The 26,872-nt window shown below is 36.8% G+C and overlaps 1 protein-coding gene across 5 annotated transcripts in view; it reads left to right on the top strand.

The window, feature by feature from the left end:
* Positions 1-26,872, top strand: part of AKT3 (AKT serine/threonine kinase 3) — a 213,156-nt gene that overhangs the window by 77,790 nt on the left and 108,494 nt on the right. For all 5 annotated transcript variants that reach the window (XM_088144108.1, XM_088144110.1, XM_088144120.1 and 2 more), the window contains one exon: positions 26,109-26,234. In XM_088144108.1, coding sequence (XP_088000234.1) covers positions 26,109-26,234 — 126 coding nt within the window. The remainder of the gene's footprint in view (positions 1-26,108; positions 26,235-26,872) is intronic.

The raw sequence follows: 26,872 nt of genomic DNA, 5'->3' as shown, positions 1-26,872 counted from the left end.
CTCACATATGTACCAATGAGATCTAAATGGATTGCAACTGTTTTTGAAATAGGGTAGCGTAATTTTGTAAATAACTAGGAAAGGAATTTTAAAATGTTCTAGAAGTCTTGCATAAAGCTACAGTTACATGTTTTGAAGGGTGATTGAGTTCTACACTTCTTCCTTATGTGATTCCAGTATCATTTTATGTAGACTTCAATGATTGAAGTCAATGGAACCTGATTCAATATAAATGAATTAATTTTGACTTTATGTGATTTTGGATAGTTCTTCCTGTCTCCCATTCTTCAACTTAGTTCTGCAGGGATTACAGAAATTATCCTTCTCAGTGGCTATCCTTTCATTTAGGGGGTGCATTATTATTAGTATTCTACTTCCATTACCATTACCACAATTATCTAGATGATTCCTTCCCTTCTAGTTTTAGGAAGGCTATTTAAAGATAGTTATTCTCTCGGGGCATAGGGACTAGAATGCTATGGTCTTGCTTCTTCTGGTAGTGAAATGTCTTTCTGATTTTTTTAAAAAATTATATTGATGATTCTTCCTGGTGTTTCATGTAAGTTGTATAGCATTATTGATGGGCGGTGGGGGGCAACTGGTATAGTTTTTATCCCAATTTACAGAGGTTGGGATGTATACTGCTCAGAGTTGTTCATAATTTGAGTGGCCCGTTAGGGAGGGAGGGAGGGAGGGAGGGAGGGAGGAAGGAAGGAAGGAAGGAAGGAAGGAAGGAAGGAAGGAAGGAAGGAAGGAAGGAAGGAAGGAAGGAAGGAAGGAAGGAAGGAAGGATCATAGGTTTGGTAAATATCTTGGTAAGATTTAGGTAAACTGCCTTTCCTATGGGTTTGACTGCTGATGACAGAACAGGCTTTGGTTTAATTCAGCAAGACAGTTCTTTTAATAGTGTCCTACTGATTTAAAAGTCTTAACATTATATGCTATGCATTTCAGGTATCAGGTTGATCACCTCTGTTACTGATGAAATAAACAGTTGATGCCAGTATGATTTGGTATAGCTGATAGCTAAATAAGCTTATGTGGAAGATACAACTTCTTGCAAATAAACTGAAAACCCTTTTTGTCAGATACTTAGGGTTTTTTTAAAAGAGATAATTGCTTAGTTGTAATAATGTCCTTTGATAGAATTTCTTACACATTACAAAATATTGTTGCTATTTGTCATATTTGTATCTGTTGGTCCAGAAACTCAGAATGGCCTATTGCCTCTTATTTTATTACTGTTTTTTCAAAATAAAAAAGCAAAACCTAAAGTGACTATGATAATAAAGGAAAGGAAACAGAAAATTGGGACAAAATCAAAAATTAATTAAAGAGAATAATAATTGGGAGTCTATGTATGTACTGTATCACACAAACTTTTATAGTATTGAGGAGGAATACAGACATCATAAACATCCATATTAAATATTTGTAATCCATAATATGTGTGCAGATTAAGGATAATATTATTAAAATAGCTAATATATGGTTACCAAATCATTCTGAATTTATTCAGAATTGTACAGATTTTCAAATGGCTTATGTTAACCGACTGAACTTCATGACTGAGAAATTTGAATGTAGATCTTTTCAAATTCTGTGCAGTTGTCTAGTCACAATACTACATTTGTAGTCCTATAGAATGAAGTAGAATCTCAGTGAAGTATATTGATCCTCAGAGAATCCTAAGGAGGGAAGCTTCTTTTTTTTAAAATCAGTATGTGAAATGCTGTCCTTCAAACTTATATTCAAAATCTGTCATGGAAATAACAAGTATATATGTTTAGATTTATATACAAGCCATAATAGCAGTTTAAAAGAAAGAATACTATCCATGTACTATTCATTGGAATGCTAAGTCTGATTTTAAAAATAAAGATAGTAATACTGTGATACTATCTTAGTAGCAATTGGCATGTTTTAAGTTGAGTGAGATACAGGTAGTCCTCGACCTATGACCATTCATTCAATGACCTTTCAAAGTTATGACAGCGCTGAATGAATGGTGGTTATGACTAGTCCTTAGAGTTCCAGCCATCCCAGCAACTCTGTGGTCATATTATTGTGATCTGGGCACTTGGCAGCCAGTTTACACTTACGACTGGTTGCAGTGCCCTGCCCAGAAAGTCAATGGGGAAGCTGGCAGGAAAGGTCACAAGTCGCTGGGGTAAGTATCCCCCACCCATGCACTCTCCCCCAGCCCCTCTGTGCTCAGACTGCACCGGTCCCTTGTCCACTCTTCCTGACACTCACTACGCCTCTTGTGCACCCCCTCATACCCTTGCAAACCCTCCCTGACCCACACCGCACCTCTCCCACACTCCCTTGCACACCCTCCCCAACCTGCGCTGTGCCTCTCACACATCCCTGTGCCCCTCTCTGACTCTCCCCATGCCTCCCTCATCCCCTCACACATCCCCTTGAACCTTTGCATACCCTCCCCAACCTGCAACACACCTCTTGCACATCCCCTCACCCCTTTCTGATTTTCCCCGTGCCTCCCACATCCCCTCCCACATCCCCTTGCACCTTCGCGCACCCTCCCCAACCTGCAACACGCCTCTCACATATCCCCTCGCACACTGTCCCACCCAGCAGCAGCCACTTATCTGCCTACTGGTAACTTCCTGCTGGCTTCCCCACTGACTTTGGTTGTGAGAAGCCGGCAGGAAGTTGCCTCACCTAACGACCTTGGGATTTGGTTAATGACAGCAACTAGGACTTCAGGGATTGCCGTCATAAGCTTAGTGATGGAAATTCTGGTCCCGGTTGCTTTCGTAAGTCAAGGACTACCTGTATGCATCTATAGATAATGCTGCCTGTCTGGAAATACCAGGGACTTAATTTTTTTATAAAGAACATAATGAGCAAACAAGTATACTAATTCAAAAGAGGAGAGACAGAACACAGGTGTAATTGAGGAGCAGAAAATACAATAACTGGGAAAATAGTTCTGTGAAAATGTATTTGCTCCTTTTTGGGTTTTCTGAAGTTATATATATCTTTGCCATTGAATGTTTTGAAGATTCATGTGGGTCGTTCTGATAAATAAAAGGAGTGAACAAATAATGCCAAATTTGGGCATTGTTTCATTTATTTCATTAACAAAACCATCCAGCATGTAATGTGCTAAAATAAAAAAATAATAATTCAGTTAGATTCAATTGCTTAACAACAACCAAACATCACCTATTTTTACATTGCTGTGTAGGAATTTTGGCCCATCACTAAGAATACTTCAATTCAGTGACTGTGACAAGTATTCTAGCAAAAACTACTAATTTCAGATCGTCCCACAATATTTCTATGGGGTTTAGATCATGACTTTGACTTGGCTATTCCAAAATATTGAATTTATTCTTCATCCATTTGCTTGAGGACTTGTTTGAATGTTTGAGATCAATGTCAGCTGATGGACAGATAGACTGATATTCTCCTGCAGAATTTTTCTGACTTCATGGTTCCTGCAGTGATGGCAAAGTTGTCTAGATCCTGAAGTAATAAAGCACACCCAGACCATGACACTATCACCTAAATGCTTGATAGTTAGTATGAGGTTCTGTCCACTAAGTTGTGGACAACAGGTTCTGGGATTTGGAGGTAATGAACATGAAGGAAGTACAATCAAAGTTGTTTTATTGGATAAGACAAGCAAATAACAGAAGTCAAAAAGGAAAATGATACAGAACAACGCCCCTCCCCAAAAAACTTTACAGCTCTTATATTATGGACTCATTAATAGCAAGATGGCAATAGATGAACCCCTGGAATTGCATAGTTCCTTTCTGATTTAGTTCGGTACCTAGGTTTTTCTCTCAGAACATTCCCAAAACTCATATAGTAAAGTCTTCCTATTAATTATAATTCTAATTAGCTGCACTTTTTGCTTACATTTATCAGCTGCCAAGAATCTATTTCTAATCACACTAGAAATATCAAACAGGTGTATGGACTTGAAACCTGACCAGAGCACGTCTCAAAGATAGCAGGCCTGAACTGAGCTACACCAAAAGCATGTAGCTGCTGCAAGGAAAGAAAGTAGAGTACCTAGAATTGCTCTGGAAAAGTCTGAATCCTAGAGAAGAAAATATGTACATGAAGGTTCAGAGGAAAACTGATGCACACCACTATACCTCCTCACCATAACAGAGGCCCTCCACGAGACATATTAAGGTTCTTATTGTGAAATGTGGTGTTCGGTTTCTGCAAGGCATAACACTCACATAGCCAGATAAGTTCTACTTTTGACTCAATTGTCCATAGAAGATTCCTCCAGAAATCTAGAAAATTATTCAAATGTTTTTAGGCAAATTAGCATCAGTGTTCTTAGTGAGTGGCAACTTCTGCTTTGCTGTTCCCCCATTAATCTCATGTTTACCAGTGATGTGTTGTCATGAACACTGATTTTAGCCAACTCAAAGCAGCCTGCAGATCCCTGAAGGTTGTTCTCAGGTTCGTTGTTAGTTTCTAGATGTGCTCTTGAGTGACTTTGGTAGGATGACCACTTTTAGGAAGATTCACTATTCCATTATGTGGATTGGTAGAACCTCAGAGCTTTAGAAATGTCAGAATTCACATCAGGCACGGTGATTAATTTCAGTCCTCCAGGCACTTAACCCCATATTCAGGAACTTGGTTATGGTACAGAAATACCACATCTAGGTAAACTGCATTATTGCAGATATACTATTTTTGCAGATCACAGAAATTAAGCCATGTAAATATTTGTATTCCAAGCTTTACATTGTAGGCTTTTTGCTCCGGTCTTCTTCAGTTTATAGAAAAGTGACCATTCTGTTCCTGGCCTAAAGATTGGGAGACATCTGCTCAGTGTTTATATAATGGTTCTGTCTTGCCTCTGGATTGCTGGTTCCTACCTTGCTAGGTTCAGTTCTTACAAAATATGGTTAGACTTGATAAGCATTTTTTTTAGGTCTTCAGAAATTTCTTTTAAGTGGGGCATATTATGCTGCTAGAATTTGTATGGTGATGGCTTCACTTGATGATGAGAGCTAAAGTTTGTGAGATTTGTATAGGCCAGTCCTGACTATTTAATGAAGGACTTACAAATCCAGCCCTATTTATCTCTTTAATTGAACTAGAGTGTTGATTACTTTTTCATACTGCATATAGCATGCTGTGAAACAGGCACCAAACTTTTGGTGTTATTTATTCATTCAGACTCCCTTTCTATATCAGTAGGATACACATGATGCTCTGTTAACATTTACTGGCAAAGATATGCAGAAATTCAGAAAATCCAATAAGGAACAACTTTTTACAGTACTGTAAAATATCTTGATCCACTTGTCATAAGAAACGACTTTTTAGGAAGTTTTTTTTTTAACTGATATACTCTGAATATTTATTATTCAGACATGTTGTGTCCAGATAGTTTCAGAGAATTTAAACTCTTGTTTAAATATTTACATTAACTACTAAGAAGAAGTATGGAATCACAATCAGAAATCCAAAGGTTTTTCTAATCTCAACCAGTATAAGCTGATAATGGTTACCTCATATATCAGGAAGTATACATGAGGTGACAGGAGTGTAATTGAGCCCACACTATTGCTGAATGGTGTTTTTCGGGAACCATTTGGTATTTGTTGGCTGTGAACGGGATGGATGGATGGATGGATGGATGGATAGGTAGGTAGGTAGGTAGGTAGGTAGATAGATAGATAGATAGATAGATAGATAGATAGATAGATAGATAGATAAGATAGTATTTATATTGTATTTTAGTTGCCAAGAGTTGCATTGGTGAGATGGGAAGCCATATCAATTGTTATAAATAAATAAAATAAATCAGGAATGCTGCCTCATCCTGTAACTTATAGCAAGAAGTTTGCAACTTAGCTGGAAACCAAGGATGTTGCTTTTCTGATGTTACATGATAAACGGTGTTCCTGCTAAGTACATATAGTATAGATAATCCATAGCATAGAAGAGTTTTTGACAGTAAATTCTGATCAGTTTTACTTTACTTCATTTTTAATATTGTATTTTAGTGTTGAAGGAATCCAGGATTTTTGTAGTTAAAATGGTTAGAAGGAGTGTTATTGTTGATGGTAGGAAATAATCCTAGAAAATAATAACCAATCACAAAAGTCATGCCATAAAGAAACGAGATATGAAATCTTAGGGCTTTGTGACATTTTATAATAATTTAATCTATTTTCAATATTTGTATTTATTTCAAGTATTCAAATAATGTCAGGTACATCATTTATTAATGATTACAACATATCTATAAGGTAAGTCAGTATTTTATCCCCATCCCTGTAATATAATTAAGTTGGAGGTGTATGTGGAATTGCTGGTTTGCAATAGTGATGGCTTGCATGAGTGTACTTTATGTAGTTCATTACTTTAGTTAGGAAATTTCTCACTAAAATTCTAATTCCCCCTTATGTTTTTAGGAGAAATTTAAATTTCTATCATTCTTTACTATAATATTCCTTATTGTAAAATTAAAATCCTTTAATTATTAAAAAAAATCCTAAACCTATATGGTATTTTAATGAATATTTTATTTAGATTATTATTATCATTTTTCTATTTATAATGTAATTAATTGAAAGGTAAATGAACTATTTTCCTTTACAGAGTGCTAAATCTTTGTGTTAAATTTTACTATATAAAGCCTGTGCATATGCTTGTCTGTATTTTTCACTAAGCCACTGGGTTTTTTTTGTTGCGCTTTGCAGATATTCCCAAGAAGACCACTATAATAGTCTTTTTCAATATTAAGAAATTATATTATTAAATTATCTCTATTTGATCCTCCCAGATGAATTATTATTTGCGGGGACTAGGATTGTTTTGCAGTTTGCTAGATTTCTTTGCAACGCTAATATATTGCCTAGGCATTTTGTTGGTAATTATGCTCAACTTCCCTTGTGTATCGGATATTCTTATCCATCTTTATGAATGTGATAGAATAACAACTTAAAACAAAGCACTATGGATGTAAGTGACTGTTTGCATGTATTTCAGAAGGGATAAATGCTCACCATATGGTACAATTACTGTGTCCAAGTTTTCAAATTAGCTTTTCTCATCCTCCTTATTACTGTCTTTAAAAAGAGAAGGGAAAAACCCAACATGATTTATCTACTCTGCAGTAGAACTCTTGACGCAAAACAGCAGCCCAGTTCTGTCCAGTTTTTTTCCCTAGCATAATAGAGGCTGTCGGACTTTTTTATACTAATTACTGTGTGAGCCTCAGATGAACCCCCTTCAATTCACAAGTCTTTGTTAAGGGAGGAGCTGTCAATGTGTCTGCCCGTTTGCAGCTGTGCTGTGGCTTTAGCTTGCTTAACATTATGCTGCTTTTTAGACTTGACAGAAGGGATTCTTTTTTTTTTATTATTATTAAAGCAAAGCAGCCTTGTAGCGAAATGGTTTAAGCAGCTGCATTGTAGCAAAGCACAAAGAAGTTATTATTGTGTCTATTTGGGAGGGGGTAGAATGGAGGAAAAAATATTCGGCTGCTGTTGATGCCGATTGTTGACTTGCCATCTGCCAGATAGGAGAAGAAAAAAAAATGACAGCTCCAGCAGGGTGTTCAAGAGGTTGTTTGGAGAGACGCATAAACATGTGCAGATGTCGAACTGAATAATGGCAAGAACTTGAGACGGTTTATGATGCTGCTGCTGTGTGTGCATATACAGAATAAATGTATGTGGGGGGGGTTGGTTAGGAGGGAAGATACACACTAATTATCCTGATTCCTCCCTTCCTCCTTTCATCTTGATAATTAGTTCAGGAGTTGAATATTTCTCTGTCCTTCATTATTTATATCCATAAGTACCCCTTAAAATAGTTAAGCCAACTTTATTTCATAGTTTATAAGTTTGGTAAAATTGTTACTTCTTGATAGAGCAGTACTTAATATCACATTACAAACAGGTGCTTTATATCCTTCCACATTTTAGACATCTTAAAAGTGGAATTCTGCAACCCTCTGCTATCACTTTATAGTTATTCTCGCTTTTTAGTTATAGCTCACTTTATAATACACTTTGTAGTTAATTTCAGAGGATTCAATATTATGGAAAATATTGCTACTTTTCAATATATAAGTCACCATTAAGTGCTTTTTCTATTTTAGGATATTAATGTTCATTTGCCTGAATCATTAAAAAATACATTTTTTACGTTTTACTTAAATGAGTGTATGGCTGCATACCCATAAGCACAAAATTACTTAATGTTTGTTTTGCTCAATGTATTGCTATATATTAGCATTGTTGTAGTAACTGAATTAAATCTTTGGTCATTCTTTTCATCTTTTAAAAAAATTATTTTACTTTTTCCTTTCCTACTTTTTATAATTTGTCAGCTTAATTATTTATATTTTATTAAATAATGTACAATATTGGTATTCAGGTGTATTTTAATTTCTGATAGTATACTTTTGGAATTGCACATTCATTTTCATGTACAGTTGTTTACGTATTGAATAGGTGGTTCATACCAGGGTTCCAGGTGATTTTGTATAGTTGTTCTCTAGTGAATTAGTGGTGACTCTGACTCACAAATAAGTATAAATTATGTGTATCTAAGAACAGTTGTGAGTGATTTGTGCAACAAAATCACTTGCATTTCTCTATTTTTTTCCAGTTTTGAATTTGCCATAATTTCAGTAGATACAAATCAAATGTGCAGTTTCAGTGGAAGTAATAACTGAGAAACCCTTCCTCCTCCAATGGTAAATGTTAACAAAAGAAGTCAAAGGTTTGTCATTTTGGAAGATACTCATTTTAGTAACTTTTCATTAAATCTACTGCCTCTAATAAGTAGCTCAGCTTGGAAAGGCATTGCTATTTTGTCTGTGCAGTGTCCCAGTGAATAATATCTAAAGTTAGAATAGATTTCCTTGCTCAAATATAAGAGCTTTATTTATAAGGCAGCTTTCTGGATAAGTAAGAAAAGTATTATTAATTAAACTATATACTGCAAGTATTAAATAAATTATAGGTTAGAAATGATACTGAGAAAGGATTACTGTAATGTGGAATACAGTAAACAGATGTAAAAAGTGAGTGGCTGTGGTAGAAGTATATTTGCCTACAGATTTTTGTTAATTTGATTTTATTTAATATGCAGTGCAATTGTGATGATTTCACACTAAACAAAACTTATGATAATAGTAAAAGTTTATTAAATTATCAGAGCTTTTATGAAATAGAAAATTTTATTTAGCTATATTTGTTTTAGGTATATTTAAATGTATTTTAGTGTCATTTTAGTAAGCTTTTGATTCATTTTTAGTAAATAAATTGATATTGTGAAGATATTGCTTATTGTATGGGTCCTAATTGTAGTTTGAAAATCACCCTTGTTATGAAGTCCTGATTAACTATTATGATTTGTACTTTGAAAATTATGTCTGAAAAATTATTTCCAAAGTATTGCTTTTCTGTTTGAAAAGAGAAAAGAATTAGACTGAGCAGTAAGAATTTTGCTTTTGAAGATGTTAAAAATGTACTGCATCATACATACATATTTTTGACAAAGTAGCAGACAGAAGACATCTGAAATGTTATGTTTGCTTTTATGAAGAATGTTGCTGAGTTGTGAAGAATTCATAAGAATGCTGTAGAACAAAATCTTACGAGTCAGACCTGAAATAACTACAAATGGTTACCATGAGAAAAAAACAGTAAGTTGGAAATCCTATGGCCCTTGAGAGGTCATTCCAGGAGACATAGGGCACAGGTGGGCATATAATTTACAACCCCTGTACCACAAGTTCACATCTTCAGATTGCTGAATTTTGGATATTATTTTTTTAGACAGACAGACAGACAGACAGACAGACAGACAGACATAGATTTCCCTCTCTCTCTTTTAAAAGATGGGAATGGGAAAAGTTTGCAGTTCTGAATATTCAAAGCTCTTCCACTATCTCAACAATCCTATGGAATCATGGGGTAAACTATTTCCATCCTAGAACTAGTGTGATTTCTTTCTTTCTTGATAATGTGAACCCAGCAGGGCATTTTTAAAAAGTGATTCCCCATTCCACTGGATTTCTTTCTAAGGCAGACAGCTGGGGACTCTTCCAAATATTTAAACAATTCTAAGAAGCTAACAAGGCAGCAATGTTCAATTGGACTTTTATTAATAGATCCCATTGGCAGGAAATGAGGGAACTTTTATTAATTCTTATTTTTCCTGAAATGCCACTTTCAACTTTGTCATTGTTTTGTAGAGAGAAAATTTAATGAAAGCATCATCAGAAATCATCTTCTCTTCTACTGTTGGAACCAAAAGCTGGACCCAATAAATCCTCTTTTTCAACCTTAAAATTTAAATAATGAAGGAAAAATGTAGAATACTGTTATCATACAATTAGTGAAAATTATTTCATTCAATGTAATGTCTATATAATCCTTTGCAGTTGCTTGAATATGAGTGCATTTTATTGATTTCCCAATCTTCTATTTTAATGTGTAAGTTCAATTACATTTTACTGTGGTAGTATCTTTGGAAATATCTGTATGGCACAAAAAAAAGATATGTAATAACTGCATAGTGCATTTTTGTTTTGTTTTGGGTAGTTGGAAAACTTTTGAGGAAAACTTCCAATTAAAATATTTCTAAAGATCCACCTTGATTGTAAGGATTTAAGAGATGATATATAAGAAGTGATATTTGAAGAACATTTCAATATATAATAAGTATAGTAATGAATAAATGATAAGTAAGTCACATCTCCATTGCTGCTATAATTGTTACATTTAATTAGCAGTGATCAGCATTTGAACTTGATCATTACAGTATGTTGCACTACAATCTTGGGATGCTAGGGAACCACAAAAAGGGTACCGGGGAATTATGCAGCTCGTGAACAAGGGGAATAAACTTACACTAGATGAAAAGGAAATAATAGTGCAGTATTATTTATTATTATGTATTAACAAACTGCTTTTCTGTTCACAAAACCTTCAAAAGAATGTACAGTTAACATGTTAATAGTATGTTAAACAGGAGATTGCTAGCAAAATTGCATATATTTTGATAGTGGAGGTTTGAAGTTGGAATAGGCTAATTCAGTTGGGAATGAAATTATGGTGACAGTGGCAATAGCAGCAGATGGGAAAGGGGTGGTGGAACAACTGGAACAGGGAATGATACTCTGCATTGCCTTCAATTATAAGAACGAGATGAAGCAATAGCAGTTTCTGAGATTTTAAGGTGACGGTTATATAATAAATTCCAAATAGAATTGCATACATGTAGTAGCTAAAATTAAGTTTATAAGTTATTAATATCAGTATGACTCAACTGCTGAATGTGCATGAAAATAAATGATTGTGCAGTTTCACATAAAGGCAGTAGACAGCATTAACAACAAATGGAAAATGTGGAATGGTGAAACTATCTGTTTGCTTAGCTAACATGCAAACTATTCAATTATAGGTAATCATTAGGTATCATTTTTATACCTAAATCATAGATTTCACAAATTGACCAGTGGAAGTAAATTCATGGAAGTGCAGAAAACCTGAATTAAAATAACTGCACTGGTGCTCAGTTTATTTCTCAGCACATTTTGAAGTGCTGTTGCATAAACTGCTTTATTCTAGCTTACTTCAGCAAAAGTGTTTTCCAACATGATTTTTATGGTAGTGTCAGGGCTCTCTGCTCCCAGATTCATTGTTTTTTTCAAATTCCTTTAATCACTGATAGAAGTAAGAGATATTCTTCAGTGCATCCTTACTGTAGACCTTTCCTAAATGAAGCTCACTAAGACAACTCAGTTTTTATTTTTAGATTAGTGAAAAACCTCTTTTTGTAGTGAACTTGGGAAAAAAAGGGAAATGATTATCATTTTATATTTTTGATTTGTTTTGTTGCTGATTTGTTATTTATGAATGTAATTTGAAAATCACATCTTTGGGGTTTTTTTTGTTGTACTATTATTTTAAATTAGATTGTTAGTCTATGTATTAATTGATTGAAATCTTAAAAAACAAGGCAACAAACCCAGATGCCTTGTGTTTTTACTTTCCTGAATATGGGGTTTCTGATTTTCATTCATGTTTGATATGATCCATGTTCAGTCTTTTACACACTTAGAAGTTTTTATCAGTCTTCCCTTTCCTTACTGTAAGTTCCTTAACTAATTTTTTCAATTTAGCTGATAATATAAACTTAACTGAATATTCTGGACCTTTATAGAAGTCCGTATCTATTTTTCCCATTGCCTGAGTTGCGTGCGTGCGTGTGTGTGTGTGTGAGAGAGAGAGGGAGAGAGAGAATATCAATCATCTTGGCTGTGCCGCCAGACTATGCAGTAATTTTCATAAAGAGGCATGCCTAACTTCTATTATTGATAGCTTTCCCTGAAGACAAGGAAAGCTATCAATAATTTTTATTGTACTTTTTATTGTACTCATTTATTTTTAGTTATAAAATGTGGGCTATATTTATTTGTTTTATTGATTATAATTTGCTGTTTGCTTTTTTGGATTTTACTTGTGATGAGCTATAGGTAGTCCTTGGGTTATGACCATTTGTTCAGTGTCTGTTCAAAGTTACAACGGTGCTGAACGAATGGTAGTTATTACCGGTCCTCAAAATTCCAACTGTTGCAGTGCCCCCTCTGTCATGTGATCAAAATTTGGGTGCTTGGCAACCAGCCTGCATTTACAACCAGTCACAATGTCTCACTGTCACATTCTTCTGCCCTGCATGAACTGTCTCTGCTTCAACTCCCCCCCACCTGCCTATCCCCCCCATCTCTGCCCTTTGGCCACTCTGCACTCTGCCCCCTACCACTACTGCCATCCGCTGCTGCTGCTTCCAGCTGACCTTTGCTGTCTTTTTCCTCCTGCTGTTGGCCCAGGATCCAGGCGCTGGGTGAGAGCTCAGCCCTAGGTCATGCACAGTGAGCATGGCAGGGCGGTGGAGCCTTGTCTGCTGAAGGGAGCTTGCTGGGCCTGGCTGGGGAGGAAGCAGCGGGATGGAGCTGGTGGAAGAGTCAGGGTAACTGTGCGGGCGGAAAAGCTCTGTCTTCTGGCATGAGGAGTGATAGCTGGTGGGGGGGAGCAGGGAGGAAGTTGAAGCAGAAGCAGTTTGTGCAGGGCAGGAGAAGTGTGAGGTCCTCACCTAATGAACATGCTGTCCTTGCCTAACGACTGCAATCTGAACTGCTGGGACTGCTGTCACTAAGTGATGCCACCATGTGATGTTTCGCTTAATGACTGCTTTGCTTAGTGATGGAAATTCCAGGCCCAGTTAGGACTACCTGTATCTTGAATGTACTTTGTTTCGAAAAGCAGAATATTAGTAGTACATGTTTGTATTATATTAAATGCATACATGTGGCAAAGTGAGGATGAATTTGCCATTTTGGACTAATATAAAGAAGATTGCAGTAAAATATTTAGCTTTGTTTTGATGACATGATTGAAATATTTTAACTTCAGTGGCAGTTTAGTTTAACCCAATATTTTAACTTACTAAGTGGCAGTTTAGTTTAACCCAAAAGATACTAAGATTGCTTGGAGTGAAAGTAATCTCTTAGCCAGGAATGTTGTACAAATGAAGAAAAGAATGTTAATTGAGGGCTAACACTGCTACCAACAAAGAGGAAAAATCCTAGGACCTCCCCCAGAGATGTGGCTGTTCTAGAATATTGTTTCTCACTTACTTTTCATCCAATAAGGTGGCCACAGGGGGGTAGGGTTTCAACAGGAGAAGTATCAGAGGTATCCTTAGCAAACGGATTATGTAAAAGTGTTGACATGTGTGGTGATGTCATGACACACATCCTGCTTTTACATATTTGCATGCTGATGCATGCATAATTTTGCATAATGACATAACACATGTTTCAGTGCATGTTTCATCACTAACTTTCCCTTTTATCTCCTCTATATTTGTATGGAAACAATTGGGATAGGGTGAATAAGCCTCCCCTAAATGTTTTTGCAGTGGCGCTGACCATGATTGGTCCAATCTAATTTCCATAGACCAGGGTATCTGTCATCATCTTCCACTGGCTCACTAGGAGAAGCATTTACCCCAAGATAATGGCAGACGAGGTCAATTGTGTCATCTGAATAGAACTTTTCAGTTATAATTCCTTAAATTGGATATTTAAGAGAAAAATGTGGATTTTTTTGTCATTTGCCCAATTTTTCATGCATTTTCTTTCTTTAATATTGGGAACTTCACAAAGAAACATATTCATTTTTAACAGCTTTGTACATGGAGCAGAATTATGTAATTGGAAGCTGCCTTCTTGAATACTTGAGGCAAATAAGTGAGATTGAAACATGTACAAAAATCTGAGCTTTTGTGTTTATTATTTTAATTTTTTTATACTTGAATTTTATTTTATATAATTTCAAAGCATTCTTTCTATATTCTTACTTACTGCCTTTCTTAAATGATGCAGCATGTTTTCCATAGCATTAAACTGTCATGATTGAAGATATGATATCAGAATAACATCTGATATTATTTTTGATCACTTAAATTGATTCATGTGAATTGACTGTAGATGCAGGAGTGCACTAAATATACACACATTTAGGCTTTATCCTGATATAGTTCTAAAGCTAGTATAGGAAAGACATTTAATAGGAGTGGTTTGTTTTGCTTGTTTAAGCCTCCTCTTAATTTAATTAGTAAGTGTAATCTGGATTAGTTAGATGTACATCAACAGTAAACAAATATATTTTGTTCACATCATGAAAAATAGAAAATAGTGTACAGAATTGTACTGTGCTCTGTCTGCTAATTTGTGTCAGAGACTCAGGAAAAGAATTTTTTTTTACAAAATTATTTATAGTCTGCCCATTTCTCAAAGGACTGAAAGGAGTTTACAATACAGAACTATAGCAGTTAAAACTACCAATAATCTAACCTAATGAATGCAGCTCAGCACCATCAGCACCCAGAGCACATGGAATAAAAAGTTTTTAAATAACTTCCTTAACTCTTGAGAAACAAGGTGTTCCAAACGACAGGACAGACCTTGGTGGGTTCATCACTGTCATCCCTTTGAGGTTGTCCAGATCAGGAAACAGACTCCACAAGAAGACCAGAACTATACTTTATTGAGGTAGGCTATATTAACAGAACCTGGCAAGTCTGATTGTGTTTTTTCTTCCCTCCCTCTTATACCCCAGGGAGTCAGAGAGGTGCCAGCCTGAGTCTCTTCCTAGTATTTTCTCCTTTCCCAGGACTTAAGGCATGCGTCTGAACTTTCTGTTCAGAAGCAGTTTCTGAATATTTTCCCCAAGGCTGTCTCCTTGGCTCCCTACAGTCATTGAGCTCCCACTCTGCTTATCTTCCATGGGGTAGGAGCCCTCAGTATTGTTCCCTTAAAAATTGCATGGGATTGGCTGAGGATAGATGGTCATGAAGGTACCCATCTGCCAGCCATATAGGGCTTTAAAAGTGATAACTAGCACTTTGAATTGGACCCACTCATGTCCCATGCCTAGGTTTGAATCCTGACTTCAAAAAATCAAGAAAATCTGTTTCATCTAGGATTCTCTGTAAACCTTAGGTGAAGACAGAAGGCTGGAGACTGGCCAACAGTTCTCTACATGGCTTATTCAGAAGGGAGTGTACCACCACTTCCTTCAAGATGAATCACACCACACTATGCCTCAGTGAAACTTTAATCACCCCAAATAAATATTTATAGCTGGATAAATCCCTTCCTTCTTATTTTCTCATGTAATGCTCCAGGTTTGCTTCCTGCCCTACATTGCCCTTCAAAGCTTCTCATGAGTGCTCAGCTCCCCTTTGAACTGTAAGAAGTTCTGCCCTCATACTTCTAGTTGCCTTCCTCAACCTTCTTTATGCCTCTGCTGCCCTGCAACCCCTTTGTGCCCTTTTTGGTTGCTCTGAGGCTGTAATTTTTTTCTCATGCTTTAGCTTTCCTTTGCTCATCAGGCAATGGCAAATACCTTTCAGTTTCCCGTTTTTGCTGTCTTGGAAAGCAGAGTACTGATCTCCAGCTGTTGGTCACCTTCATTTACAGATAATACCTCTGCATCTGTAAATGTGTTCTTGGGGGAACGATGATTGACTAGAGGCTAGTGCTATCCAGCTGTTCACTGTGTGTATGTGTTTGTGTATTACTGGTTAGGAGAGGGAGCCTTATGAGTACCAAAGGAAGTACCAAAATGAGTACACTTTGGCTCCACATTGGGGAAGATATGACTATCCTATATTAAGAATATTTAGGAGATACAATTAGCCGTCCTTGCCTTTCTCAGAACAGTATAATAATAATAACAATATTCAATGTAAAAAAAAAAAGAACAATCTTGATAATGATACTTGTTTACATTGGTTGTTTTTAGTGGTTTTTAATGTATTTTGATTGTTTTATTATGTATACTGCCCAGAATCACTATGTGAGATGGACAGGTATACAAACGTGATAGGTACTGTAGCTAGGTAGGTAGGTAGGTAGATAGACAGACAGACAGAATCGTCTAACACTGCTTTATCGATGCTTTGGATTTTTTAATATATATAAATAATATGATTTGTTAGTTTGTTGGATTACTTTGGCAGAATTTTTGTATTAAGTTTTATCATATTTTATGTCTTACAACAGTTGATTTTTGTTCTCTGTTTTTTGATTGTATGCTGTTCTGAGTCATTTTGAGACGGTGGCTATATAAACTAATTATATTGTATTATATTAGGTAAATGTACATTAAAGATAAAGTAAATTTTGATTTTTCTGAATCTTGAATATATAAAAGATGTTATTTATGTATGATCAGCTTGTTTATAAAAAGTAGACAAGGCAACAGTACGTTTTAAAATGAAAGAATTTAAAAAATTCTAGATTGAAAAACTGTCCTTAGCAACAGAGACATTTCTAATAATAGCATATCTTCTTATCTTTATATCAAGGGCTATATAAAGCTAACAGAGGCAACACTTTAAGTGAACTTTTAGGGGAAAATTTTTGATTTTTACAAAATATTATTGGTTACTAAAAGATATTACTGCTGAAACTACATTACTCATTTCAGTTTTTCTTGACCATAAAAGATAATTAAACGGTAAAAGGGAATTTCAAAACTTACTAATATGTGAGACATTCTGTATGACATATGAAAAACATGTATAAATTTTTATTGAGTAATGATATAGTCTGGAGAACTCAGAAGCTTCCATGTTCATTTGTACCAGTTTGGTTGGTCCTACTAAAGATCTTGCCTATAATGTTAATGTGTAGACTTCACATATTAATAATACAATATTGTGTATGCTTTCTGAGAAGAAATATCACAGACCTAGTTCACATATGTTGCTATATGTAAATATTTAATTATATAATTGTGGGGTGCCTCAGAGCTCCTGAGGCCCTGAGGGGTGCTCTCACCCCTCCTTTTCAACATTTCCATGAGACTATGGGGGAGGTCATCCAGTGGCACAGGATGTGGTATCATGTATATATGATCAAATATACAGTTAATGGGAAAATTTAATACAGTTTCAACTACTTGCTCTGTTGTTTTAGAGGCACCAACCACACAGGGAGATTTCTTTCTAATACTTAGTTTTGTTTTCTTTTGAGAACCCAGTTCATCATTTTCAAAGAAATGTCTGTCCAGGCAGTCCCAAGAGGTTAATTTTATGACATCATCTGAGACTGAATTTTAAATAGTTTCTAATATTTACTCTATAGATGGAGAGCTGGACCTTACAGCTACTTTAGCATTTATTTACAGGGATAAAAAATGCTGATTTTTAGGCTGAGATGACTGCCATAACTGATTTAATTCCAAATATAGTTCCAGTGACCCATCTGGTGCAATTTTGGTGAATCAGTTTGAGCTCCTGAAACCTGAGGATGTGGTTAGGTTGCTTGTAATTGTAGCCTAATAACACATCTTCTCAAACCTTGTGCTTCGTGGCTGATTCATGCTAGTTGGAAGGGCAGTGTTGAGCTTCAGGGTTTAGTCACCATGGTCTAGATAGCAGATTTCCTGTGGCTGGCATCAAGGTTAACAAAGCCTGGTTTCCTGCCCTGTGCCACACCAAGATCACAAGGTCCACAACTAGCAAACAACAGAGAGTCTGCCATGGCTTCAGTCGAGGAAATAGCCAGCACAAGCCTGTCCCAAAGCAGGACCAACCAGAAATCAGTTCCCAAAAATGGATAAATCAGAAACTTGCCTGGACAAGGACCCAGTCAGGACTCAGCTGCTCAGATTAATCAACCAGAACCCGGCACAAACAAAGAACTAATCAGGAATCAGCACTCCAAAAATGAACAAAGGACCAGTTGGGAACCAACACCACCAAAACGACCAATCAAGATCACTTGATCCTCAAGAAAACCATTCTGGCTTGGCTAAATGATCATCCAGGCACTAATGTTTACCTTTCCTATAAATGGAAAGATGATAGTAACAGCATAACTGCAGATATGCCTGGAGGAAATTGATTATTTGGGTCCATTCAGGTCAGGCTTCAGGCTGGCTATTGAACTGAATTAGTTTCTGTTGCCCTGGTAGATGATTTTTACAGAGAAAGAGGATTACTTCTGTTCATTCTCCTTGATCTTTCTGTATCTTTTTGCACCACTGACCACAGTATCCTATGCCAGCTCTGAGCTGACAGTGGGGAATAATTTTATTGTAGTTCTGAACCTACATGTAGATTGGACTACAAGATAACATTGCCTTATGATAATGACCTTATGGCACTTAAGCTGTGGGATCCTGCTGGGTTCCATTCAGCCTCCAATTGTCTGGCTTTCCTGACCCAGGATTCTATAGGAAGTCATAAACCTCTTGATTTTACATGGCTAGGACTTGGCAGAAATCTCACAAGCACTGCTCAACTAATAAAGAATCATTATTACAAACAAGAATGACACCAAAGAAAACAGGTGATTGACTACTGCTAGTGTGAAGGTGCACGTATCTTTTACTCAGTGGTTCAATTCCCTAGCTATTTTTTCCCATCCTTTGCACAAATTAATGGACGGTGTGTGATGTTTGGTGGCCTTGACACTGATCAATTGTTGAGTGCACTGACCTGTTTCTGGAAGAGTAAAGATTTGTATCTGTCCCTGGCCTGGAGTTTGACTGGAAGTAGAGAAATAAAAAATTCTTGGTAATATATTTTTTACTATAATTTTTATACGGGCCAAATAACAAATTTATTCAAATACTGGGTAGATCTCAGAAATACAGTGTCATTTTTTGTTGGATGATAGCAAATCCTATATAATAAAAAAATACTTTGTTTCCATTATATGATGGGCTGGCATGCTGGTAGCCTTCCCTTTGTTCACACTTGAGTGTATGGATTTTGCACTTGTCCTGTTCATCAGTTTTACTATAAATATATCTAAATGTGCATTGGAACAAAACTATTAAGGAACAACTTTAAGGATAGGGAAAGCTTCTTTTTTTTTAATTGTTATGGTTTTATTGTTGCTGTCTAGTCTATTGATGGTTTTTGGTTGTTTGGCTTTTGTTGGCTTTTTAAAATTTATTATGGCCCGTGGCTGAGATAAATATATTAATTTATATATTTTGATTGACTTGACTTGCATATCACTTGAATTTATACCCCTGAATCCATTCTATATAATAATCTCCTAACACAGTTACTTTATTTTTAAAAGGAATACATTGTAACTGTTTTCTCTGATACAGCTAAATTAATTGACAAACTTTATTTGATAATATTTTTCTATAATAACTTTAAATTGTTTGACCAGAATGGTTTATTTGAATTATGTAATTTTCTCCAGTGTGGTGTACAGAATTAGAGTCCACTTCCTTAACTGTAACAAAAAGAATGAGAAAGGGTATGTTTTAAAGTATAAATGTAAGCAAAATAATAATTTACTATATATTAACTCAGCAGGAAGAAAATAATCCCCTAAAGCAGAACTACTGCTACTGTTTCACAGAACAACTTCAATACATTATCATGATGTATTCATTTTATGTTTTAATATGTTGTGTTCTTCTTTCCTATGTATTTGCCTTTGGGGAAATTTTATTTTCATATATGTTCTTATGATTATTCCATTGGCTTGTGCATGATGCAATTATTTGTATTTATGAATTGATATCATAACTGTATTTTTAAATGGAATACCAAAATGGACATTTTCAATACAATTGTACTCTTTCAGTTAAAGAATAATTTTAGGCTGATCTGATATGAGTGATTCAGTTCCTCTCTGTTGTAGTTTATCTACATCTCTTTATCATAAATGTTTCCTGTTATTCCTTAATATTTCTCTATTTTTGTCATTTCTGTTTGTATGTACTATATTCTCTTACGACTTTTGAGGATTTCCTTTAGAGCAAGTTTTTTGTGTGTGGCGGGGGGAGGGTTTTTGTGCAAATTATATAGATTCTTAATACATATTGATCAATAACTTTATTTCATGAAATTAGTATCTGTTGATAGATAGCTTAAACAGATGTTTATGTGCAATCAGAAAGGAGTGAGCGATTCAATACTAACATTCTATAAGAACATGCTGCCAATTTGTGCAAATTCATTTATAAGTAGTCCTTTTTTAGTGACTGCCTATTTAGTGACCATTTGCAGTTATGATGGTGATGAAAAAGTAACTTTACAATTACTTCTTGCATTTATGACCTTTACAGGTCTGTAAAGCAAAGGAAAGCTGAAGTAAGTCCATAAGCACAGTTTTGGTTTCACTTAGCGACCACTTCACTGAATGACTGAGTTGCCGGTTCCAGTTGTGGTTGCTAAACAAGGACTACCTGTAGTCCATCCCTATATGAATTTTTAACTGAGAGTCTTCAGTCGGAGTATCAACTTTTTAGACCAGAATCTTGGATAGAAATTTAGAAATTAAGGGAGGTCAGAATCCTGTTTGGTAAATTCAGTTTAGGCTAGTTTGTGTATGTTGGGGAAGGGATATTTGTATATGTGGTTATTTGTGTGTGTGTGTGTGTATAACATAATCTGAATCACATTTTTCCCCTTTGCATCCAGATCCCTGTACAACCCTAATTGTTGTTATGTATCCTTGATTGAGTGTGTTTAATGATGCATACACGTGTGAACAATGCATGTTGAATACCTATAGTCCAAAGTTGTAGGTGGCAAAGCAATGTCAACATTTCCCTCCTGGACCACACTGTGAACATTGCCTAAAAAAATAAAGCCACATTGAATAAGAGTGAAAGGGAAGAAAAATCTTCCAGAAATGAGCAACAGAGGGCAAAACAGTCAAAAGAGACGGAGGAGGAAAAAGTGTGGAAGAAGCAGCATTCAAACAAAGAGATGAAGAAGCAGACACACAAGTACACACATCTGCATAAAGAAAGGAAAGTCAGATTGTAATGGTTTCTGGGATACTTTTTCAAAATTCTATAAGTATTCTTGACTTCAGAAAAATTGCAGATTCCTAGCCTAGAGTCATGATTGCCGTAATATATTGTTTTGTCCTTATCTTTGGTTAATCTTTTTATTTCATTACTTTGTACAGTTTTTAAATTTTGTTAGCCACCTGGAGTTGTGTTTCTGAGTTGGTTGGCTATATTAATTGATTGAATAAATACATAAAAAAATTAATTGTGCACAACATGTTACATATATTTAAAAAAAAAAAATTCCCCTCCCACCTCTTGGGTGGCATGTGTCTTCCTCAGGTCCTCTACCAGAGGTCTGGGAGTTTGAGGGTTCTGCGCAGTATCTTAGCTGTTCCTAGCACTGCACTCTTCTGGACAGAGAGCTCTGATGTTGTTCCTAGGATCTGTTGGAACCACTCTCCCAGCTTAGGAGTCACAGTCCCAAGTGCTCCTACCACCACTGGGACCACTTTGGCCTTTACTTTCCACATCCTCTCTAGTTACTCCTTCAGGCGCTGGTACTTCTCCAGTTTATCATACTCCTTCTTCCTGATGTTGCTTTCATTTGGCATTGCTACATCTATTACCACTGCTGTCTTCTGATCCTTGTCTATGGTGTCTGGTTGATTGGCCAGTACCTGCCTATCCATCTGGATCTGGAAGTCCCACAGGATCTTAGCCCTGTTATTCTCCACAATCTTCTGTGGAATCTCCCATCTGGACTTGGGAGGGTTTAGCCCATACACTGTACAGATGTTCCTGTACACAGTGCTAGCTACTTGGTTGTGCCATTCAATGTATGCTGTACCTGCCTGCATCTTAACGCTGCAACTATGTATTGGACTGTCTCTGAGGTCTCTCTGCATAGTCTGCACCTTGGGTCCTGTTTAGTGTGGTAGACCCCTGGGTTCTATGGATCTGGTGCTTAGTGCCTGTTCTTATGCTGCCATGATCAGTGCCTCAGTGCTGTCTTTTAGTCTAGCCATTTCCAGCCACTGATAGGATTTCCCAATGTCAGCCACCTCAGCTTTCTGTTGATGGTACATCCCATGCAGGTCTCGTCTTGCCATGGCACTTCCTCTTCTTGAACTTCCTCCCATATCTGCTGCTGCCTCAGGCATTCTCTCAGCAGCTCATTTTTGAGTGCCATTCTTGCTGATGTACTCCTGGATGCTCTGGGTTTTGTCCAGGACAGTGGCTTTGACGCTCACTAGACCCTGCCCACCCTCTTTGCAGATGGTGTACAATCTCTGGGTGTTGGACTTGGGGTGGAAACCTCTGTACATTGTGAGGAGCTTCTGGGTCTTCACATCAGCAGCCTCCATGTCCTCCTTTGGTCAGCTCATTATACTGGCAGGGTATCTGATGACTGGCAGGGTATATGTGTTGATGGCATGGATCTTATTTCCCACTGAGCTAGCTCTTTGGGACCTGTCTTATCCTTTGGTGGTACTTGGATTTTGGTGTTTTTCTTGCCTCCTCCTAATGGTTCCTATGTGACTGTGGGATACCAAGGTACTTGTAGCTGGTCTATATGTCTGCTATATCTCCTGCTTCCACCCCATCATTCTTAACTACCTTCCCTCTCTTTACCACCATCTGGCCACACTTCTCCAGTCTGAATGACATCGCAGTGTCCTCACTGTAGATCTCTGACAGGTGGGTCAGTGAGTCGATGTCTCATTCACTCTTAGCATGCAAGTTAATGTCATCCATGTAGATGAGGTGGGTGATGGTAGTTCCACTCTTGAACTTGTGTCTGTATCCAGTCCTTGTCATTATTTGGCTGAGGGGGTTCAAACCTATGCAGAACAGCAGTGGTGTCAGGCTCAGCCCAAGAAACAATGGTGAAACTGTCCAATTGAGTTAAGTTCCTTTATTTGCTTATACCATATAGACAGAATCTTGCCAGGCTAAATCTATATTACTGCAACTAGTGGATGTACCCTGGGAGATCCTAGGGAGTGGCTATCCTGAACCTCTTATGCTTCCCACACTCCCCCTCCGGACTGTGTTGTCTTTAGTCTCCTTTCCTTTCTTGGTGGCCTTGCTCTCTTGCTATCCCCCACATCACCCTCCTCTTCGTAAATACATTCCATCACAAGTGGGGGGACTTAAATCTAGCTCCTAGTTCATCAAACATTGACTAGAGTAGACTTAAAGGAGTTATTTTATCTTCTAGCGGCTGCTCCAAGGGACCTCTATTAGCCATTTCTTCTTCTTTTTCCTTTCTGTTTAGACAAGTAAAATGTATAGCCAGATACAGTTAATTACAAGTGAAAGTAAACTGCAGTTCATGCCCTCTGGTGCTTTTCAAGCTGAAATTGCAGGCATGTGTGCTTGCTTCAGAGGATCACACAGGAATCAAGTTACAGTCTAGCTCTGTTTCTGAAGCCCCATCAATCAGTAGACAAAATTGAACAAAACAAGTAACTTTCCCATGGAAAAGACAAACCTCATTGCTGCAGATGGAGTTTCATGAAAAAATAAACTTTTAACAAATAAATCTTCCTTTCTCACTATAAGTATACTATAAGTAAATTTTAAGTCTCTTTTAAATTCCACTTTTCTTCCAGCTTTTTGCAAATTAATCAGCTTAATTTAAAACTCTATTTCTTCATTTAAAAATATAGTCTCAAAAATAAGGATAAGCCCCAAGAGATTTACTTATCTGTTGTGAAAGAAAGTCTCTCTTAAGCTGAAAAATGGTTATAAACCAAAGTGTTTAAGAAATGGGAATTGGTCGGCTCTAATGTCCATTAAAGGCTGCACAGCAGTAGTGAATGGAGGTGGTTCCCCTGCCTCCCAGCCGCTCAACTCAAGAGCTGTTCACAGAGTCTTCAGTCTCTGCAATTAGCTTTTGAGGAGTGGCTGTCAGGAGACCAAATGGGTCGATTTCCTCACCTCCTCCTTTATCCAGAGCAAGTTGGATGGCCAGCGCTTGCTGCCAGCCACCAATCCAGCTGCAGTGTCATCTCTCATGGAGAGGTGTTTAAGCCTCCATGTTCCCACTGGAAGTCAATGCCTGATAGGACTTTCTATGTTTTGGGGAGGCAGGTTATTGGCTGGTAATTGGATGATGCCGTTCCCTTGTAGGTGTCTTTCATGATCAGCACTGTTTCCTTGTGTTAATCAGTCTGGGTGGGAGCCTGCTGTTAGCAGCTGGTTCATCTGTGCTGCTAGGTGTTCATGCACTGGTGTTAGTTTTTTTAGCCAATAGGTGTGGATCATGTTTGGGCCAGATGCTGTCCAGCTCTTGATGTTCTTGCCCCACTGTTGGATATCTGCTACCATGATGGTGACTGGTTCCTGTTCTGGGAGATTGCTGTGGTCTGCTCTCAGGTCCTGCAGCTACTTTGCACTGGTCTTATGTATCTTTTCTTTCTCCCATATGTTCTTCCAGTACTGTTCAGTTTCTGCTGTTGGTGGCTCTGCTGTTGCTGTGTGGTTGCACTGCAGTTGGGAGTACACTTTGGATGGTTCTTTGGAGAACAGGGCATTTATCTTTTTGGCCTCTGCTTCTCTAGTGTATTTCCTTAGCCTGTTAGCCAGCTGGAGATGGACACACACACATACACACACCCAAAATGCCTGCATCATACTCTCCTCTCACAGAAGCTTTTAACTCTCATCTCTAAAAATCTCCAAACCAACCCCCCCCCCCCCAAATTCAACCAGGTCCTTCCAGTGATATCACCACATCAGTGAATAGTCTCCTGGGTTGTGAGTTTTGTCTACTTTTTCTTGTAATTTATAAATAAAATTTGGAGGAAAAAAGGAAAGAGTTCCTGTATATTCTTTTGTTTTTTGCACTAGGGATAAAGAAAAAGTTACACAAGTTTCTGTTCATTCTTATTTTTCTATAAAAAGTAAACTGTCTTAGGTGTAGCTCAACTACAGAGTTCATCTATGAAGTCTTTTTGGCAGCAATATGGAAATAATTTGTTATAACCATTGGGATTTTTTTAAAAAATATTTCAGTGTAGTCTGAAGCATTGGGGTATGGATGGTGGTCTCGTCTCTAAGTACCAATCAGGCCTGATCCTAGTTAGCTTTTTCAAGATTAGCTAAAGTTGCTTACCAGTTTTTTTGCACTTCAGTATAAACTGGTGAAATTCTTGCCTTTCTTACATGCTTTTGAACATAAGCCAGATAATTAGTTGATGATTGACACAAAAAGACACTAGTATGTATAGCGAATATTTGTAAACCCTGTGCATATTTATATGTATATCACTGCGAGAACAACTGATAAGAATAGGATGTAATGCCCTAATGATTTTTAGGTACTGAGATGGTGATAGATCTGTATATGAGTTTGCAAGGGTTACATATGTCAATGGAAGGTGGAAATAATAGGAATAGCAGTGTGCCTTTCAGGGTCTCAGTTGTGAAGACATAAAGCTGTTGCAGTCTCTTGATGGCTTAAAACAACTGCTTTGCAGCTCACCTGATATTTTCTGAATGTACGCATTCTTCCACAAAAAACACTTCCACCAGGATATAATCCAGTGAATACAATAAGCCTAGTTTTATATGTAAATCATGTTTGAGGTTTATGTTTAGTTAAAAGTACAAAAAATTAAGGAACTTCATTGCTAACTTCACCTATTTAGTCTATCTGGTTTCTCTGGACTGAAGTTAGATAGAGTATGAGACTATCAGTTTTTCTGATCAGTTGACAATTCTACTTCAAGCAGCAGTTGAGATATTATTTTATATTAATAATGTTTTCTCATATAGGGGAATATATAAAAAATTGGAGGCCAAGATACTTCTTGTTGAAGACAGATGGCTCCTTCATAGGATATAAGGAGAAGCCTCAAGATGTGGATCTACCATATCCTCTTAACAACTTTTCAGTAGCAAGTAAGTATTCTTAGTAACCAGTTAATGATTATCAAACATATAGTAGATTGAAAAACTTTTTGAAATGCATAGATCTTAACCTTTATTAATACATTTTAGTTAGACCAGTACATAACTCCATAATAGCATGCAGGCTTTTGAAATTTCAAGGAATCTTCATTGTGCATTGTGGACTGACCAAAGCAAAAGAAAAGTAGCAGAAGGGAGGAATTAACTGGGGTCCAGGAGAGACATTAAACCTTAAATAGCTAGTATTTGAGCTGCCATTAGATTGCTGAGTTTGTATCTAAATCCAACCTCTGTTAACCAATACTGAATGTGAGTCACTTATTCTGAGCTTCCATTGGATTCAGTTTGTGTGGCCTATATCTGAGTTATCGTCCTGCCTACAGCCTCTCTGGTTTTGGAGTCAGATGGCAGAAGATTCTTCCAAACAGCAGAAATGACTTGTCACTCAACCTAATAACACCCAATTGGTACATTTTTTTAGTTACTTCAAATATGCAAACTCACCCCTATCAGATGCACAATAAGTCGTATCAGAACTCTCCCAACGTTTGTTTCAGTGATGAAACAAAGAAGCAATTTTTGGGTTGCATAATCCATGTTGTTCCCCTCTATAAAAGAAATATATAGGT

Source organism: Python bivittatus, unplaced genomic scaffold, assembly GCF_059951505.1.
Source record: "Python bivittatus isolate LINGU-HERP-01145 unplaced genomic scaffold, Pbiv_v1 ctg000020_np1212, whole genome shotgun sequence".
NCBI classification, from domain to species: Eukaryota; Metazoa; Chordata; class Lepidosauria; order Squamata; family Pythonidae; genus Python; species Python bivittatus.
Note: the sequence above shows the minus strand (reverse complement) of the source record. Positions and strands in the feature narration are given on the sequence as shown.